This window comes from Pygocentrus nattereri, chromosome 5 (assembly GCF_015220715.1).
Source record: "Pygocentrus nattereri isolate fPygNat1 chromosome 5, fPygNat1.pri, whole genome shotgun sequence".
NCBI lineage: Eukaryota > Metazoa > Chordata > Actinopteri > Characiformes > Serrasalmidae > Pygocentrus > Pygocentrus nattereri.
The window spans coordinates 38,847,705-38,869,372 of NC_051215.1; the positions used below are offsets into that span (position 1 = coordinate 38,847,705).

Genomic DNA, 21,668 nt, shown 5'->3' on the forward strand with positions numbered 1-21,668 from the left:
GTTTCCTTAATCCCCATAACCGTTGACCATGCTGCGCTAGGGCGCTAAGTGTGCCTTGCTATCCGAACCTGACTCACTGCTGCAATACACAGGCCGAGGACATGAATGGCTCACCACAGACGAATGAGAGTGCAGGTGCATTGGCTATAGCCAAATTTGCAGATTGCTTTTAGACAGGGATAAGTGTGGCACCGGACCCCTGGCTGGGTTTAGCTGCTAAAAGCTCCACACACCTGCTAATCACAGCAGAGTGGCCGAGCCCAAGCGGAGTAAGCAAAGAGGTGAGAGTGAGGTCGGCCATACTGCCCATCTGTCCATCAGCAGGTAAGAAGCTTGAAGTGAAGTGGGCAGACTTTTACATATACACACTCAGATGTACATAGGCTTAAATACTAAATTAAAAGTTAAAAAAAAAAAAACAGACCTGTGGCTGAATTATTTCTCACTAACTGGTTGAAACAAGCAGAGAACTTCTTTCAGGAGTGCAGAGTCTAAACTTTCAATCAATACTACATTTGTGTTCATATGCATAATACAGGACATATTTTATTATGATTTGAATTTGAGCTGTTGTCAGAACTGAACATGCATGCTGAAATGCATGTATGTCATTCACTGTTATTTAGAAACTGTTTTGTTGTGTTTATTTTGTCTGTCCACTTACTAAAGGAAAACCACAATAAATGACAGATATTAGAAGACAATGTAAGATGCCACACACTTCAAAACAGTTGCTAAACATCAGTGTAATGACACACACCACTGTCTTGGAAGTCTTGGGCACCTAAACAAACAGTTTACAGTCATTTATCTCAGCAGTAACTATGCTTTTGCCAGTAACAAAAAACACACATAACAGTAGAATGAATATGAAAATGCAGTAAGAATGGTTTGTGTTGTTTAAAAAAAAGTAGCTGACATCTTACAAGATGGTTAAAAGAAAAGTGTGGCTCCAAATTTCTGCTTGATTTTTGGCTTTACATGGATTCCTTAAATTCTAATATAATGTAAAGAAGCACTGATTGGTCAAACTCAACATTTTATCATAACTACAGCAAATCCCATAAAATGGCCAATTTTATTACATAGTTCTACAATATAAGAATAGCTCAGCCAGTTTGCATTGTCCCTGTACTTACTAAATATCAAGCCTTAGTAGGTAATAAGCCTGGAATTTATGGGATTAATACTGAGCTTTATTCTAATATTAGTGTTTAGCTAAACATTAGCTAAATAGCTTTGTGCACATCCACACAGTACTATTTGAAAATGTGAGCATGTACATGTAAATGTAAACTTTCAGTACGTATCTTGTAATGATATATGTACTTACTTAGTTACATCTGAATAGCACACAAAAGCAATAACTCTCAACATCTAAAGATAAAAAATACCTCCATATGCTACCTGAATATAATATTGCTGGCAAGAATACTGTAAAGCTGCATACACAGCTTTGCTAATTATCATTCCATTCATCAGTCCACAAATTTGAGAGTGTAGTTAGACATATCCTGGAGCATGGAAGGTGTGTAAAGCACAAACTGATTGAATAAGTGACAGATTTTGAGAGTGAGCTCGTCATGAGATTCCTGCTAGTTGTCAACTCCTCCACCCCACCCCACCCATCATTCTCCTCTCCTTCAACTCCTCTTTTCACTTGCTTGCTCGTTCACTCCATCACTAGGCAGGCAGGAGGCTGTCATTCTCAGATTAAGGGTGGGTAGAGTCCTCACACTCCTGCAAGCTGGGAAAGGAAAATCCGAAATCAAGACGCAGGAAGAAGGAGATTTCTGCACTCCACAGGGTGTATTATCCAAGGGGGATTACACCATGCTGCTCCAAAACTAGCCCAGCGGTCAGACTGCAAAGGAGGGCTAAGTCAGATCCATCCCTATGAGCTTATGCATTCTGAAGGGCCAGGACTGCAGGACTGGGCCTGACCTAACTCTGCCCTGTCTTCATCACTGCAAGTTTTAGCTTATAGTGAATAGTCAAGATAAACTCATACATGTCAAGATTTCAAAACCAATTGCTAAAATACTACACTGCCAGTCAAAAGTTTGCCAAGCTTTAATAAATGAGCACATTTTCTTTGTTGTAGTTGAAAAAAATTGACATTAAAGACAAGCTTCAATAGAAACCTGTTCAGATCTTGTCATTTTACTTTGCAAAAACGTTAACTGAAAGAACAACTGACAAAAGGTGCTACCTCATGAATAATGCCATACTCTAAACATTTAATCCCCTTGTTGTGATGTTTGCACTCATCAGCACTCAAACCTTTCAAGTCTTTAAATCACCCTTTTCAGGATTTCCAATATGTGCTTTTAACAGCAGTTTGAAAAAGAAAACTGTCAAATCATCATTTAAGCAAAACATCCTTTTCACTCCAAGGAAGACACTTTGATGAACATGAAGCTGAGTGTGGCAAGATATACGCAAATATTAGTAAGTGGAACGTTTTTTTGGAGACGTTTTTTGATATTTTACTGAAAAGTAACAATGAAAAAATTTACATTTCAAAAGAAGGAAAGATGTCCCCAAAAGTATGACACGTAGTGTACATAACTATGTCTTGAGGTAGAGTGTTTGATGTAGGACCTTGACTAAAAGGGTATTTAATAGACCACGATTATAGGACATTTTAGATCATACTTCATATATAATTTTTTGTGCACTCATGGTAATTAAGTTAAATAATTCTGTCTTGCCAGAGGCAGGGATAGAATTTCTTTTTAACAGTGGACCACTGTGTGAGGTCTTCTGCACATTTCTTTGTAACACTACTTTATCACACACTATCACGCTTCACTGACCACCAACACACAAATCTCAGCGGAGGTCTCTTTTACTTTCACCTCAACAATGACGAACCAGCTGCTCTGTGTGTGAGCATGCATGTGTATTTGCATGTGCATCTCCTCTGGGGTGTTAAGAAGTCCCCCAGTCCTCCCCACAGAAGCATGGATACCCCTGCAGAACCCTAATAAATCCCTTTTCCTCCCTCTCACATCCCCCAAAGATGCCCTCTGACAATGCAGCCCCTCCAGGGGCAGATGGGAGCTGTAATAGGCGTTAAACTCGCAGTGATAGGATTCTCCACCCTGCCTTCTAAAGAGCAGTTCTCCAACCCCCCGCCACTGCACTGGGGCAAAAAAGTACAGAGACAGAGAGAGGATGACTGCATAGGAGGCAAACGGGAATGAAAGACAGATTGGACGGATGAGAGAAAAAAAGAGGGGATTGGTATTTGAGATTTTCTCAAAGGGACTAAAAACAGAAACATGACAAAAAAACAGGGCCAAATCAAGGCAAAAGATGAAGGCTAAGAGAACCGTTCACTAATATCCTCTTAAAAACTACCCTGTTACACAAAAATAAAGACTTAAACCGTTATTGCTCACACGCATACAGCCAGCATCTGTGCGTCAGATAAGAAAAAACACATACACACACATGTTCACACACATAAACAACGTCCAGATTGGCTGGAGCCTAATCTTCAGGCATGGACCGGTCTGAACTTCCCTTTGAAGAGAAAAAGCCTGGCTAAGAAGATGAGGCGAATCTGCATGGCCTCAAAAAGTCTCTCTTTCAAGACAGGACACACAAAGGCAGACAGCCAGCAGGCAGGAGAGGTATTCACGTGGTCCTGGCACCCCTGATGAGAGAGGTTCCACCACGCTGGCTGAACCCACACCAAAACCACTTGGGGGCCTAGCCCCCACTGCTATAAGTTACAGAACACCCCCCCCCCCCCCCCGACTCCTATACTCCCTCAGGAGATAAGAGCCTGCAAATTGTAGTTTTATATCCTCTTTTAACACTGCCTTTGAGAACAATTCAAGGAATGTGGCATAATAACCTGAAATTTGCAAAGAAACCTAGTAACTTCAAAGAGAAGTAAAAATATTTTTAACTTTAATACATGTTTATTTTAAATTATTTAATAATTTAAATCACTGTAACTGTACATTGGAAATTGCAATGACAGTGTATAGTAATGTGTATATTGTGTAAACATGTATATATTTAGTCTAATGTGTGTGTATATATTTTTTTCTTACATATTTTTTATATTTAAGTACTACAAGGGCACTCACATCCACACCTGTGTTAAAGTGATGTGACAATACATGTGATTTGATTTGATGTTAATGTAACAAGATTTTATTGTTTTTATTGTGAAGAGCAGCTGAGGCTTTCTAGTAATGTAAAAAGAAATGAATAAATAATCAGAAAAAAAATGAAGTTTTGCCGCGACAGTGGCAATATGGGAACATGCAAAAAACATATATTTTTTTAAAATCTGATTAAATCAAGAGTATAATTAACAATGCCATTCCAAACTGTTATTGCTCCTGCATGCCTGTATCAACTGCTGAGTAGCTTGCGCCCACCTCTCAATCAAAATCAGCCTATCAACCATATCAGAACAATTAAAAGCTGCAGACACATGGCTCAACAGAATGAGGAGAGAACATGCTCATGCTCATGAGTTAATGAGTTTGAGGTGGTTGTAATTAGGACATGCAGTGATCTGCGAGTGTTGACAGGTGTGAGACACTTTCACTAAATTCCCCCAGCAGAGGCACTAAAGACAAGTGGAAAGGTGCCCAGCCAAAGACATTTTCGGGTTGGCATGAGTCTACAGTTCCTAACTCGCTGTACTGTGATGGTAGTTTTCTACTGTAAGAAGTCAAACAGAGTTATTAAGACGACTGCAGCTGACACAAAACGTACTGCAAAGGAAGCTGAAAAGCTTTGTCATGGTCATAACTACACTGTTTGGAATAAGAATACAAACTTTTATGTGTCAGCTCTGGGTGCCATTGTTTGCGGACGGCTGAGTTAGAAGTGTGACCATGAAAAGAAAGAACAGAGGCAGAATAAACACACACATACACACTCTTTCTCTGTGGCTGGCTCTCAGAAGTTGAGAGAAGCAGGCTGGCCTCCCCCTCACCCCACACACACAGTGGCAGAAAAGAGCCCTCTTTCAGCCCTCCATTCAGGCCGGGCACAAAGCCACCCCGCCGAGTCATTCTTCTGCAGGCCCTGTCACTCTCCACCCATCCGACCCCCCACTCCTGAGTCCACCCTCCATCTGCCGTAAACCCGGCCAGGGTGAAGAGTCTCCCTCTCTTCTTTTCTCATTCATCCTTCCCTTGACTCGCCTTGACTTCATTAAAAACTCCTTCTTTTCATTCCCCATCATCTGTCCCTCCACCCACCCCTTCAACTTTTTCTGTCCTCATTATTGTTCCTGTCCTCAGCTCTTCTCACAATCATTCTCATCACCCTGTTTAGAATGTTCTGAAATACACTGGTACATTTTACTTTGATGAGTAATGTGTGTAAGTATTCATTAAACAATTAACCTAATGAACCTATGATTCCTGCGGACCGGCTCTCTATGCTAAAAGCATATCTACAAACTTGACAAGCTGGTTTTGATTGTACTGATCTGTCCCAAAGCAGTACAGCAACACATTGCTATTTAATGAAGAATGATATGCACACTAATATTATACTCATTAAGTATCAGTATAACTAAATCTAAAAATCTATGTTGCTGTACAATACCAGCATGGTATAGACAATATATCACCCAGTACTGGTAAAAAAAGCATGTGGATTTTGTGTATGCCTCAAGAATAACTTGACTGAACTTTGTTACTTATTCAAACAGACCTTGATTCTTTATAACAGTTTAAATCAAGTATTAGAGATCAGATTCAACAGGCGGTTTCCTTCAATATTGGTTCCTCTTAAGAGCTTTTATTATCATTTTGATTATGATATTGATTACTGTCTTTTGTTTATGTAGCTTCTCTTTTCTCTGTTGCTTTCCTTAACAGCTTTCCATACTCTTATCTGTTCTTAACTGTCCGTCTCCCTCTCTTTACCCCCTCCCTTCCTTTCTGCTGGTTGCAGCAGATTTACAGTAGTGCACAACATGTGCAGTATTGGCAAAGCATTAAACATGTCCACCATTAATACGCAGAGCACTAGCCATCGATAAGAGCCTTAATAAAAACATCTCCTCCCAACGATCTGCTCATCAGGCTGGCCCCTCCGATGCTGTCCCTCACTCTTTCTCTGTCTCTTTCTCTCCCTCACTCACTTTTTCTCTTGTCTCCTTCTCCTAGACTGTGCCAGGGACTTAATGATGCTTGAATGCCACTGCTCCTGACTTCCCTCTCCCTGTCCTTCTCTCTTGCTCTTTTTTTAATAAAGGATATTTAAAAATCAGTCCCTCAGCTCCATCTCAGCGTCTTTCCAAGATTCATTTTCTTTTGTCTTTTCTTTCAGTCTCTCTACTCACTCTGTTCACTCTTTTCTCCCACTCTTTGGATGGGTACATTGAAAAAAGCAATGCACAAAATGTATTTGATTCAGATTAAATAAATAATGTAAGTAATAAATATGTAAGTAAACTAAAAGACAAACATGTGGAAATAATGTAAATATTTAAACTAAGTAAATTCAGTGCATTACTTTTGGGCTTTTTGACTAGCTCTCCCTGACACCAGCGGTATATACCATGTATTAGGGGTGCACAATATATAGAGGCCAAATTACTATTTGCAAAAAATACGATAATGCAATTACTGTTATCAGACCAATACTGTAATTCCAGCTGGTAATTACAACCACTGATACAGCATGCTATTTTTAGCTTATGTACACATGTAATCACTAGTGCTGTATTTCCACTCATTTCAGCTCAATGAAATAGGCAGCGCTGTAGATAACACCTGGGGGTTTGATTTTCTGTATATGTTTTTCTATACGATTTAGCTATATCATGGCATTTTAAATTAATCAAGTGTGCATCTTTGCAGATTTTACCTCCTGCTCTTACATTCAATGCACTTCATATAAAGACTCTAGTGTGACCTTGTTTTAAAATGCAATAGTTATAGTCATTAGTATTGGTCATGGTGAGGTGTTAATTATTGGTTATCGTTATAAGCTTGTAAAATCAATTTTAGTGCATCCCTACCATTTGCTGTAGTGTTCCTAATGACTGCTGGAGCTTTGGGCCAAGAAAGAGCAAGTAATTATAATGTCAAAGTCTTCTCCAAACTTCTTTGATATACATACAGACTCACTCAAATGACAGCATGTACTACAGATTTCCTCCTCAGGGCAAATGCACGCATGCCCATGTAAAGGTGCAGAGGAATCATAAACAGGTTTAAAATATTAACAAGGGCCACTTTGCAGTAATGAATAATACAGGATTGGGGAGTGAGTGGAACACCAGTGATCTCCAATACCCCTCTTCCATTTCTCCCTCCCAAAGCGACCATTAAACTAATGCACAGCCCAGCAGTGCAGGTTGCGCTACCAATCTGCTCATCAACATATGCACTGTTTTCTCTTTCTTTCTAAGAGGTAGATCATCTTTTTCAGTACTTTCTAGCTTCTCCTGCCTCGAACAATTTAACTAATTACATTTATTTTGTAAGCCCTCATTGTCCTTCTCCTATAGGCCTGTTTCTCAGAGACCAGCCATGTCCACACCTACAAACTGCACTATGCTTCATAGTAGACCATTTTCATGTGCCACATACAGCACTGACCAAATTTTAATACTTTAAGCTATTTTTTTGGAGAGTTAACCAGATGCACCACCATGATGTGAAACACCGTAGGAGACTTTACACAGCCCCGGGGTGGGTCAGACATGTTCTGCTTTGTAAACATGATAGGGAGGGTACACTCCACCCCTTTTTTTCATATAACTTGACCTTAAGCACTAGAGGCTAATCTCAAATGCACCCACCTCCCTCACGGCTCCCTCCAAGACCATCTACTGCCAAGGCATTGGTCAAAAGCACATTTTCTACAGAGAACACACCTCTGTACGTGTTTGAATTCTCAGGCTTATTACATACTAAGGTGTATTATTCAGTGACTATTCTGACTTCAATGCAAATGACTGAGTTATTTTTAGGTTATAGAAGTGTGTAATGAAACTTTGGGCCCATCTGCAGGCCCTGACCTTTTAAGTGGTTAAGGCACAACTGCTGTTTATTTGCTGAATTTAATATAAAAAAAAACTTTTACATAAGCACACAAACATAAGACAGAAACTGTGTCCTACACAGAAGTCAAGATACTTTGTGTTTTTCCCTCCAATATACTGAACTGTAGAGAATGTGTTCCCTTATTTTTCACTTAGAAAATCAACAAAGCATGTCATTTGGCTGGAGTGTTCAAACTTTTACAGAGAACAGCATATACGGTAAGAATTTTCTACGCCTAACACTAAACTAACCCTGATATTAATCTCCGTGATGAAAAAAGAAATTGTTCTGCCCTTTCAGCTGAATTAAACATTTGCTTTGGCAAAAACAAAAATACTCTTTATAAAATCAAGATTGGTGGTCCTGACATTGTAGGTTACCCTTGTTTTTCCCCTAATACGTGTCTGTCCTCATAACATACAAAATGTCTGTCCTAATAACATACAAAAACAAACACACACAAGCATGCATACAGAGACATCCATGAGTGTGGAGGTTGATGGAGCACGGGAGCCAGACGTGGGTTCCTGGCAGTCTGGGTAATTAATGTGTATGTCAACAATGAGAAAGCAGTCTCATAGAGGAAATCTGAGCTCAGCACATCCACACACTCACAAAGAGAGCAGAGAGGAAGAATAAAGGAATGGACAGGATGAGAGAGAAGATGAATGTTATCTGTCTGGACTATGAAATTTTATGGACTGGCTGAAACGTGTCAGCGTCTCTGCCTCATTTAAAAACTCTTCGTCTCATGTACGAAGAACCATCAGCAGTGCTCTCATGCCCTGACCCAGCCAGGCCCTGACAACACATCATCAACCATCAAGGTCTGTAGACTGCTTTTCAGAGAATTTCATTTCAAAACGCTGCTTCTTTTATTAAGCATAAGCAGCTTTTCTGGGTTGCCTGTCCTGGGACAACAGAGACAGGGAGGTGCAAGATTGCTCCAGTTAAACATCATGTCAAGAGTAAATGAGATGAGAAGGGACATACAAATATGTGATCTGTAACAACTAGTATGTTCAGGAATGGGAATGGGGGCTTCAGGACACCAACTACAGATGCATGACTCTGCCCAAGCCAGATGCTATGTTTTGTCTGTGTTTTTTTTTCTCTCATCCCTTTTAGAGAAAAAGCAACCCACCAGACGCTCTGAATTCTCCTTCCTGTGCCAATCTGATTATAAATGTGAAGCATGATAGAGATTTCTTAGAGTCTGCGTTGCTTTTACTGACTTTTAAGATTAAGCAGGGGGTAAGAAAGCTTTAGTGTGCAACAAAACAAACTTAACACGTCTGTGCATGTTGTGAACAGCTAGACTCTTCTGCTAGATTGCTGTAAATGTCCAGGATGACTTTCTTTTTATTTTCATATGAAATCAAAGCACTCTTACAACTAACACACACTCACATGTGGAGACATTGTTTTACATAAACATGGCCTATTTGTTTTTAAATCGCCAACCAATAAAAATGTCTATATAGAGAGATAAACTTCTTTAGACAGTTTTTGAGGATACAGTAGACTACAGTAGACGACTTAAATCCGGCTAATGCAAGTGCATGGTATAAATTACCAAAAGAGTACAGTACATCAGTTTCAGGCAAGGTTAGATTTTACAAAACAGGCTTGCCCTTCTCACACTGTGTAAGTGGGACTGTGCAGATTCCGATAAGCCACCTTTTTTACTGAAGCAGCATGAAATAAGTGAAATAAAGTGTTGAAATAAAGTGAATCAGATCTCAGAAAACCTGAGGACGCTTTCATTCGCACAAACTCTCAGTAGAGAATGACTAAACTCACGAAAATGACTAAATGACCCAAAAGCGCAATGAAACTCTGTGTCCACCAAGTGCTGCGTCGCATCCCTAAACCCGTCCTCCTCCGGAGAGCTTATCGCTTTGTTTTTTCTGTTTCATTTCCATAACGCAGGACTTTTCTGCTTTTCTCGGGCACTGAAGGATCAAGCTTCACTGCCTCGAGCAGCGCTGTGTAAAGGCGCGCACAGGACACGCGGAGTTTCACACTTCACCGTAGCGCGATACGAGCGCGCGCTGCGGCCACACACAAACACACGCCTCCAACCTACAAATCACTGCGCGCCAACGTGCTGCATTTAACTCTCAAACAATACGCACTACAAATAAACAGACCACATAAAACTGTGTGATATAACTTATACCCAATTTTCCTCTACAGCCTTTATACTTGAAAGAATGTATATAACCTCCTTTGACACTGCAGTAAACCTGGACCAACCTATGGCATTGCTGCCCATATCCTGGGCCGTCAAGTTCCCGATGAATCCTGACTGCTTTTCTCTCTCCACTGAAAGCTCAACGTCTACAGGACACAATAAATGAACCCATGTAATGGCCCCACAGGATAAACAACCCTGCGAGGTTCATTCATAACGAAACCATTCAAAGTCTTATTAGTGACTTATCACCCACTGCATAGCTGTGTCTCACTATCAAGACTGATTCACGTCCAAGACAGCACAGCTTTATCTAATCTATATGCTGAAGTGGGCATGAATCCTGCCTAAGCAGCATCTTATCACCTATGTTGTCTGGGCGTGTGTTTATCTGGAGGGGGAAGTCGGGGCGCCTCGTTTTCTCTTTAACCTCCCCTCAACAACTGTGGCTAACAAGGCGTTTCAACCTTCAACGCAACGAAATGAAATATGCTTTCGTCAAAGAGCGAAAAGCAAGTTATAGGTATATATACATCCAGAGTAAAGTACCTGCGCTGGTCATGAAGGTTCCACAAATGAAAAGGAGAGCCAGCACAGGAGCGGGAGCTTGTTCGCGCCGTATCCGCACAGAGAGCATCTTTCTCGGTTACGCTGCTGCCAAACGTCCCGGGTGCTCTCGATGAAGTCGCCAACGAAGACACCTTTCCACACAATTCTGTAGGCGGCTCAGTGCGGAGGGCGTGATGTTCTCCTTAGATAAACGCGCTTCCGTGGCTACAAAATGGTCTGTCTCCACCAACTTTTCACCAACGGGCAGAGCAAAAACAGTCAGGTGAGAAGTTCCGCTGTGAGGAAAACAGCAGCGAGTCACACGCTCAGCGAGGCGAACTTCACGAAGCCGCTCAGCAGTTTCTCACATGTGAAGTTCGACAGCTTCAAAACTTCACGACAGTCAGACTATTCTCTGCATTTCGACTCGACCAAGCAGACCACGCAGCTCACTTTCGAAGAGGAAATAAGACAGACTGCCCTTCGATATGTCGCCTAGGCTTGACAGTCTCCGCTCGCGCCAACAGCTGTTATCTGTGCCTCGCCATCCTCCTCTGAAGGTGTCCTGTCTTCTGTGGACCGCGGACAGTCAGGCTGTAAACACCAACACGGCGGCTTTGAACAGAGAGTTGAAATGCCAGCCTCTGGACTCCCATCGCCCGCTCAGCCAATCACCGCGCACCTCCCTCCGCGAGAAGGCTGGAGAAGTGAGAGCCAGAAGTCCAGCAGAGGGGGGATAGAGATGTGGCGGCTGCATAAAAACCCCGGAGCTGGATTCCCAGGCTTCTCGGAGAGGGGTAGTGTAACTGTGCAGGTTTGAAGTTGAATTTCTTACAGAACAGTTATGATGAAGATTCATGTTCATGTTCAGATTCATGATTCATGTGGTAAGTCAACACAGCAGGCATATAAAAACCTAAAATAAATAAATACATGCAACAAGTTCTATTTTCTAACATTATAAGAGCAATAAGATGGGAAATGCGTTTTTTTAAGCAACCGTCCATATATAAGCACAGATTAAGTCTCTGTAAACAGACATTTGTTCTCAGGAATTGTTTTGAGCTGAAGTATAGATTTTCATATATGTGCGCGTAGATTTTAGATTCATTGAGGTGCTATACGGTAACGTTATATATTCAACCACACGAGGGCGCCCTTTCCTAAAACTGCTTCAATACTCTGCTGGCAAATGTAATACACGTGTACGGTGGTGTGAATGCAAGTATGTCATTTATGTGATTATTTTTAACCACTAAGTTAAAGACAACTGAGGACTTATTTCGCAAGTGACATCCAGTATCACTCAGTGAGAAAGCTAATGCTGCTATATGTAATATGTGTAGCTCAAGCAACCAGGTGGCCAGTGTAGGTGGTCATTAGTAATCTACAGATATTGCAGAGGTTGGAAGACACGATAAACTGAGTCAGATATAATATTTCATCTGAACAAAATGTTCTCTATCTAAAACACATAGTTCCTCACTACAGTATTATTTATCTGGTTCCTTTTCAAATAGGAAAACTGAATAGACTACATTTGGCTTCAGTGACTTTGCTATGGTCACTGTGGACGCCATTATTGCTTTTCACAGCAGACACCAACACACGAAAGATGACATAACTCTGTCTGCATCCCAAGCTCCCTTAAAGAAAGGGCTGAAAGGGTGGGCAGAGAACCAGCAGGAACCACCTAGGCTTAAGTTACTGTATCTGACATAATCTTGAACATTTAGTAGCTCAAAGCCAACTTCAAAAGCTCATAGGCCTAATCCCTAGGCGCTTGTCATGACAGCCCCTCCTACTGTCCCTTTCAGTATAACCATTAGATAAATATGCAAGCCCCCGGATTCTTGGAGCAAGGATGTATTTCTGAATGTGTATTTTTGGTTAGTCACCAGGCCAGTTATGCAGTTTGAAGCATTTTTTTTAGATGTTTGAGGGAGAAAGACATGTCTAATACTTGTACTTGTACTAGTACAATGTGTCCAAATTCCTTTGTAAAGGCCTATAGGAAACTGATTCCTGCAAAAAGTGTAAAAAAATATTCAAGACATAAAGCAACGTGCAACATGTTTCCAAGAGCTCTTCTCCTAATACATTCAGTCTCTATCCTAACCAAAGTCATGCAATACTGGCAAGATTTATCTTTCTCTGGCTCATCTCTGCACACAGCCCGATCATTGTTTGTACAGTGTCTTGTTTGTGTTATCAGCATCTGTATATGTATATATAGCCGCTGTGTGTCTACCTCACTGGACGATGTCTCGCTAATGATCGTCACTGTTCAGGCATGTACTACTTTTCCAGTTTCCCTTGCAGTCTAACTCTCTTAAAAATAAAGGTGCTAAAAAGGGTTCTGTGAGCATTGAATAGAAGAACCACTTTTAGATCCCTTAAAAAAAGACATGTTCCAAAAAATGAGCTGAGTGTGAAGAAGTGCTTTTAATGTTTAAAGAATTTTCACAAAATCTAAAAGTACTAAACCAATTTAAAGCATAACCAATTTTTAAAAATTTTCAGAAGATTTCAATTGTTGAGCTGTGAGGTCATTAAAGGTGGTTTAGAAAGCTACAATGTAAAGAAATTTTTCCATCTCTGTCTTCTTCACAATGCTGACGACAGGAAGCAGAGATCACTATGTCTACAATACAAATAAAGCCTTTTATTTACTATCCAAAATAACCAGTGAACCTACATGTGTGAGTGTTTTTATGAGTGTGAAGAAGTGTTTTTAAAGTTTAAAGAATTTTCGTAAAACCTGAAAGTTCTATACCAACTTAAAGAATAAGTCCATCATTCTTCAGAAGTTTTGAATTTTTGAGCTATAGAGTCATTCAAAGTGGTTTGGAATGCTATTTTGTAGAGAAATGTGCTGCCCTCCACATTCTTCACTGTGGTGGTGACAGGAACCAGAGATCACAATGTCTTCAACACAAACAAAGCCATTTTATTCACTTTCCAAAATAACCAATGAACTTACATGTGTTATGTGTGAGTTTGTATATATAATACTGATGGTAAAAAAAGCTTTTTATTGGGCCATTTTTCCATGCAATGATCTGCATCTACCTCTCTGCACTGCATGGATCAAAAAATATGCATTTTTGGCCGAAAACGTATTGCAAAATTGTTGTAACACAATGTCTCAGGCATTAGGCAACATATATGTAAACATTTCTCTTAGGTTGCTTTTAGAGGCAGTAAGTCTTTGGACATCTGCTTCCTATCACCACTACTGTGAGCAATTCTGACTCAATTCAGAATTCAGTCAGTTTCTCTAGAATGGAGCATTTCACATCAAACCACTCTAAATAACTTTATGTATATCCTAATGAATGAATTGTTTAAAACTTTTGAAAATGTAAGGGTTCTTTGTAGAATATTTGCACTTAAAAATGTTCTTCACATCCAGACTTCTCATTTACAAAAATAGTTCTCTAAAGAACAGTCATTGAAAGGCTTGGGGAGCTAACAGTGGTTGTTCTATGGCAGTGCTCTAGAGAACCATTTCTGGTCATTTTATTATAAAGAGTATAGTGCAGTCTGCTTTGAACTTGATTGATTTGCTATTGGTCTAAAGTAATGTATTTAGTTCAGAATAAAACATTTGCTTGTGTTATCTCTGACTTCCTTTGACCTCAATTTTAGATTATGAATATGATAGCAGAAAATGCCTTAATAAATGTCCTTCATGCTGACATTCCGCCTCTGGCTCCCGAGTATCATCAGCTTGTATCATCAGTTTATTATATATATTGCATAGCACACATTACTTGTGGTCACACTTCACCCTCATATTGTATGTTTAATCTAATTTAGGAAAGTTGCACAAGTGATGTTGCACCAAATCATGTTCAAACTAATTGGAAATGTATCTCAAGAGCATGAGGCACAGTCAAGGCAAGAGAGAGAGAGAGAGAGAGAGAGAGAGAGAGAGACTGTGGCATGGTAATGTGGGTTAATATTAGAAAATGATGAGACCCAGATGTCAGACTTCAGGATTTAAGGTTTATTTGCCATATGCAACCAGTACAAGAATAGGAACAGTGGAATTATTACGTGTCAAAGGTCCCCCAACCTGCAATCAATCAAAACACGCAACATACAGGCGGCACATACACAGGTTGACAGGTAGGTTCTGTAAGGTGAAACAAAGCCAATTATAGAGACGTAATTACAGAGCTGCTATAATAACAAGCTAAGCCTGATGACAATGAATTAGCTTTGTATTTCAAAGTTTGAAACAGATAAAGTCAACTTCTTGTAAAATGGGGGAGGAACATTCTATAAATAGCATGTGTCCTCTGAACGCAGCGGAAGCTATAATTGAATATTATTTTCAGGAATTATTGAATTGACCCAAACCACACACTAATTACTCCTGCTGGGCCAGAGAGGAAGGCATTTAATAGATTTCAATATGTGCGTACGGTAAATGTGCAAGCTATAATCACCCCATGCAGTTCAGCTGATGATACTTCCCAGAGCCATATAAAGTGTGGAGGTACATATATATATGGTACATAATAAAGGCAATGTGCTGTATATCTGCAGTCTTTCATCGGAGCAGGATATAGTCAGCAGATTCTTCTTTACATCATTACTTGAATGTATCCTTGCATCTAGTACATTTTGGTTTTGCGATTTCATGTTGCTCATGTTGTTCATGTCCTTGTTTGCTTGCCTACATGTAGGCCTGTTTCCTTTGCTCTGTTCTCCATCTGCTTAGGTTAAATGTAAGGTTATGATACATTTTCTACACAATGTATACTATCCATCAAAGGATTAGTCTCTTCTAATGATTTTAATACAAATACATGTGCAATAAAGTTAGACGCTAAGGATGAACCAGGTCTACTTTGAGGACAACAGTATCACTTGTAAATTATTTCAGCCATGTTTGTGGCAGTGCTACTTCGAGAACAATGCTAAAATCATTTAATCACTTTGTTGTGATGTCAAACCTTTCAAGTACTTAAGCCACCAATCAAATTACACATTTTCTGAGTGTAAATACACTCTTGAAAAGGATGATGCTTCAAGGGTTCTTTAGTCAAGGCAATGAGTTCTATAGAGAACCATTCTGTTCCTAAATGGCTCTTTGCATGGCAAAATGGTTCTGCTATAGCACCCATATGAAAAAGTAATTGCCTTCTTAAAGCTAATAACAGGTCGTGCCACCCTTGGTAGTGACAACTGCAATCAAACATTTGCGATAACCTGAGATGAGTTTTTTAAATCGCTTCATCGGTGGACTTTCAGGCATGAACTGCCTGTTCAAGGACTTACCACAGTATCTCAAAGGGATTCAGTCAGGACTTTGACTCTGCCACTCCAAAGCCTTTTCTTTCTTTTGAGCCATTCAGAGGTGGACTTGCTTGTGTGCTTCATTGCCCTGCTGCATAACCCAACTGCGCTTGAGCTTTAGGTTGAAAAAGTGGACATTCTATGTCAGCATTTTCTGATAGAGAGCAGAATTCATGGTTTCACTCTGACTCATCAGTCCACAGAATAGTATCCCAAAAGTTTTATGCATCATCTAGATGTTTTTTGGCAAATGTGAGATGAGACTTGTGTTTTTTTTTCTCAGCAGTGGCCATGCCCTGCAGCTCTCCCATGTATGCCATTATTGCTCAGTGTCTTTCTTCTGGAAATCGTGTACAGTGACCTTAACGGAGTTCTTTAGCTTTTCGTCTGGGTTATTTTGTGACCTCCTGGATGAATCATCAATGCGCTCTTGGTGAAATTTTGGTAGGCTAGCAGCTCCTGGGAAGGTTCACTGTTCCAAGTTTCTCTATTTATAAAATAGTGGCTCTCACTGTGGTTATCTGGAGTCCCAGAGCATTAGCAATGGCTTGTAACCCTTTCAAGGCTGGTATATTTGAAAGATTTTGTTTTACAAACGGAATCTCTTTACGCTGTTAGAAATAAAGCAAGTACATTTTTGTTAATCAAGGTACAAGCAATGTAAATGTACCCTCAAAGGTACAACAGTGGTTTTAAGGTCCAACTATACACCTTCAATATGTTTTAAGGCCCAATCCCATGTCTTATTTTAACCTATTAACCTATTTTTGAGTGTAACCCTCTCCCTTGAAAACGAGTTACATGGGACAGTGATTGAAATCTTCCCCCCATGAAATGGGACAACCCTTCAAGAACCAGATATGTCTTCAGTTGTCATCAACAACTTTTACGTGACAAGGTTTTATCGGCCATTTCCAATATGCTGCCTCCAGCTGTGGTGATCTCACTTGTGTGTCACATGACAGGACAGATTAATCATATTTAAAATAGCCTGGAAAAAAAATCAGGATGAGTTTTCCTGCTTTATCTCCATACTATAACAATAAGGGAATATTACACTGACATTTGCCGTTTATCCGAAGGAGACTGGAAAGCAGGACGCTCGCGATTCATTCACAACTTCAGTTTCACGCATCAATCAATCAAACGAGTCAAACGGGTCACCAAATAAAAAAGAGCGCAAACAAAAAACCACATCACTTCATTAACAGCTACTAGTGCTCCTCTGTAGGCCCTGCCAGTCTGCAGTGACAGCAGAGGAGGGGAAAGTTCAGCTCCTCACTGCTTAAATACATTTAGGGCATCATTCACCTTAAAAAATTATTTATTAATAATTAATAATAACACCAAGAATTCTTTGGTGATATAAAGCTGAACTTAGCTTCATGAGCAAAATTTCCCATTCTACCTTAAATGGTGCAGCAACCTCACGTAGCGACTAGGTAGCGACTGAGACATCAGCGTATTATTAGTGATTTTTATGTGTTATGAAGGGAATGACCATAAACCTCTATTACAATGGCTCTTACAATACAGCGGCTTTTTAACAGAGAAATATTTACATTTATGTATCTCTTTGGTCGCTTGTGCAGCCATCTTGCCAATGATTCATGTAGCATTCTGGGAATTTTCTCATAACACTCCATTTGCAGTATGCCTCTGAAAAATCTCCGTTTGAAGGGCCATGTAGCCCTAACACTTCACCCTGCCCCTTCATCTCAACAACAATCGGGACAACCCTACCACTAGACATGAACACGCAAAACAGAGGGGTAGGGCTAAGTGTTAGGGGCAAGGGGTGAAATGGGATTGGGCCTTGAATCTACTAATAAATTAAATTAAGTTAAATGGTTGATTTAGTAGCCAAAGGGGCAATTCAGTTTTCAGATAGGGCCAGGTAGTTCTGAACAGCATTTTTCCTTCAATAAATGAAATAATCATTTAAAAACAGCATTTTATATTGACCTGGGTTACCATTGTCTAATATTGAATGTAGGTTTATAATCTGAAACCCTGAGGTGTGACCAAAATTGCCAGAAATAAAAGGGAAGGGGCAAATACTTTTTTCACAGTGCTGTTTTAAAATCAAGCAAATATCACTACATTTCAACCAAATTTGAAAAGAAACAAGAATCTTATCTTTTAAATGATGAATCTTGCTTGATATTACCAAGGACATGAACTGCCAATGCAAAAAAGATAGATTTGTGCTTTGAGTGCACTGTTAAAAAGGACAGATCTTCAATGCTTATTGAGTATTAGATTCTTTTGGATGGAAAAATGTTTGGTCAGACTGATGGAGCATGTTTTGAACTTTTATGAATAGGTTCTATATAGCACTAATTGACACGCACCCCTGGTCAAAATATAGAAGTCTCTACACTGTGCGAAAGTAAATAAAACAGAATGCAACGATATGCAAAGCATTTAAATCCTACTTTTGACTGAAAAGAGAACAAAGATAACATATCAAATGTTAAAACTGAGAATTTGTTATGTTTTTTTAAAAATATGTGCACATTTTGAATTTGATGCCAGCAACGCAGTTAAAAAAAAAGCTGGGACAGGAGCAATAAAAGACAGGAAAGTTGTGCAATGCTGCACAGAAAAATGATGGAACATCCACAACTAATTATGCTAATTGGGTATAAGGTCAGTAAAATGATTGGGTATAAAAAGAGCATCCCAGGGTGCTGAGTCTTTCAGAGGTAAAGATGGAGAGGGGTTCATGAATCTGTGAAAGAAAGTCTTCCAGGCTAAAGAAGAAAGGCACTATTTGACTTATCAGTGCACAGTTCAAAAACCAGCATCCCAGCGTCCTGTGTACAGGTTTAATTAAATATACAAGTTAAAAGATTTGCACATCATTGAATTGATTTTTGTATTGATTTTGCACAGCAGCTTTTTTGAAAATGAGGTTGTAAATGAAAAGAAGTACATTCTTCTACAGAAAACATACTTTAGCATTTTAATTAATGCACAGTTATTGTTAGTTATTTGCTGAATTTGTCATATAGGAAAAAATAATAAAACATAAAATGGGGCCCCTACAAAGGATATAGCACATTTTATATTTTATGTTTCATTTTTTTTCAAATATGAATAGAAATCGCACACTATTTGCAGACAAATGCTGCATAAGTTTGTAGATGATGTGTTCACTTAGAAAATCAACAAAGCATGTAATCTGGCCAGGGGTGTCCAAACATTTGCATACATCTGTATATTGCCTGCTACATGTGATAATCTTACACTGTTTTGGTAATATTATGTATTGCATGGGTTTTCTGAAGGTGTTTGCTAATTACCACCTCAGCATGTGTGCATGTGTGTGTAATACTGTATGTCTGTACATGCATGTGCTTGTAAAGCTGCGTATGCCTCCATGCTGGCTTCTCCTGTCCTGCCTTGCTGTAATCCCCTGGTACACCTGGGCTTGTGGGCTGTGGGCCTTTTAGCAGATTGCATGGGCAAGACTATTACTCTGATTGGTGCCCCAGAAACTCAACTCTCCTGCGGCAACCACAAGAAGAGCTAATGAAATTAAAGGTGACACAACAACTGGGAAAAATGATCATTTTCTGTCCTCCTGCTCTTTTGTACCTGTCCATCAGCCACACATTGAAATGTAAGAGCTAGCCTAAAGCCTGAGTGACAGAGAGAGATCGACAAGGACCTGCAACAAATCTGCAGTTTTGAGTGTCGGATTTCAGTACACACTTAACAAGATGGTTCTTCAAGGGTTCTTTAGTGAAGAAGATGGTTCTGCATAGAACCATGAACACTCAAAGAACTATTTGCATTATTAAAGGGTTCTTTGCATCATGAAATTGTTCTTCTGCTTGATGGAGAATGTGCTGTACATGGTTCTATATTTTGAAAAGGATTCTATATAGCTCCAAAAAAGCTTGTTACAATAGAAGAACCATTTTTTGTGCTAGCACATTCTCTATCTGAAGAACCTGTTCAAATGCAAAGAACCCTTTAATCATGCGTTTCTTTACTAAAGTGTCCTTGAACAACCGTCCTTTTTAAGCAAATTTTCAGGCAAATTTAGAGGTAGCAGCATTACACAGGACATGACAGTAATATACATTTCTGAAAGAGTGAAAATATTATATATATTATATATAGAAGTATTTTCTTCTCATTCCTTCTTTTAAATCACATAGTTTGGTCTATTATGTACACATTATAAGCTTAGAAATGTACAGTTCTCTTCACAGTCCATAAATAAGAAACAAATCCATTTAGCATATATCCACCTATTCAGCCTTTGTGTTTAACCCTGTCCATTCACGCTGAAGTCGTAAGGAGCGTTTCAGCCCTCACTCCCCTCTGAATGAGCCACAATATGCAGAACCAGTGTGACATTTGTGCTCTGCTTTACTCTGTTATTGTCTGTTTTCCCTCCTTGTTTATGTCCTTCCTTGTGTCTCTGCATGTGCTTCCGTTTTTGCTGTCCTGCTACTCCCTTCCTCCACCCTTTTGTCATGCCCCTCACCTGTCTCTCTTTCTCTCTCTAGTCTGTAGCCTGCCCTCTCATTATTACTTCCAGGTGTTTCTTGTTCATTCTAAGTGTATTTATACCCCTGGTTGTTTGACTTGAGTTTACAGGCTTTGTTTTTTGGGGTTTCCCAGTTGAATATGGGTTTTCTTCATGCTCCTCAGGCTTTGGTTTCTTTCTGTATAGTATCTGTGTTCCAAGTGTTCTTTTTCAGTGTTTTTCATTGCTGTTGTGAATTCCTTCCTAGTGAATTACAATAAAACTTTGGCCTTGCACATGTGTCCTCCTTCTTCATCTTCTATATTGCTGCCAATCAGAACAGATGATATTTACATGCACTCACTGAGCACTTTATTAAGTACGCATACCTATTATCTGCACTCATCTTCCGTTTCATTTGCCTCACTTACCATATAGATGCACTTTGTAATTCTACAATTACAGACTGTCTCTTTGCATAATTTGTTGTCCTACCTTTACCTTGTTCTTCAATGGTCAGAGCCCCAACAGGACCACAACAGAGCAGGAATTCTTTGGGTGGTGAAGCATTCTCAGCACTGCAGTGACACTGACGTGGTGGTGACGTGTCAGTGTGTGTGGCTGGAGTTTTTAAACACTGTGTCCATTCACTGTTCACTTTGTTGGACATGCCTACCTTGTAGATGTAAAGTCAGAGACGGTAGCTCATCACAGTTTGTGTTGGTCAACCTGTAGTCCTTCATCAGTGGTCACAGGATGCTGTTGGCTGGATATTTTTAGTTGGTGGACTATTCTCAGTCAGCAGTGACACTGAGCTATTCAAAAACTATAGCAGCACTGCTGTGTCTGATCCACTCATCCCAACACACATTAACACATCATACCACATCAATGTCACTGCAGTGCTGAGAATGATCCACTACCCAAGTAATACCTCCTCTGTGGTACTGGATGAAAATGCTAAAGGTAAGATAAATAATGCAAAGAAACAGATGGACTATAGTCTGCAGTTGTAGAGCAACAAAGTGTTCCTATGTGAGTGAATCTGATAAAATGGACAATGAGTGTAAATACGAGGTAGGCA

At 39.8% G+C, this 21,668-nt stretch overlaps 1 protein-coding gene across 4 annotated transcripts in view; it reads right to left on the reverse strand.

Annotated features, from left to right (window-relative positions):
- unc5b (unc-5 netrin receptor B) overlaps positions 1–11,474 on the reverse strand; it is a 65,431-nt gene extending 53,957 nt beyond the window's left edge. For 2 of the 4 annotated variants that reach the window (XM_037538857.1, XM_017723154.2), the window contains exon 1: positions 10,789–11,474. In XM_037538857.1, the coding sequence (XP_037394754.1) occupies positions 10,789–10,876 (88 nt within the window). In that variant the 5' untranslated portion in view covers positions 10,877–11,474. The remainder of the gene's footprint in view (positions 1–10,788) is intronic. The other 2 variants (XM_017723147.2, XM_017723164.2) reach the window with 2 other exon arrangements.
- Between the last annotated feature and the right edge of the window lie 10,194 nt (positions 11,475–21,668).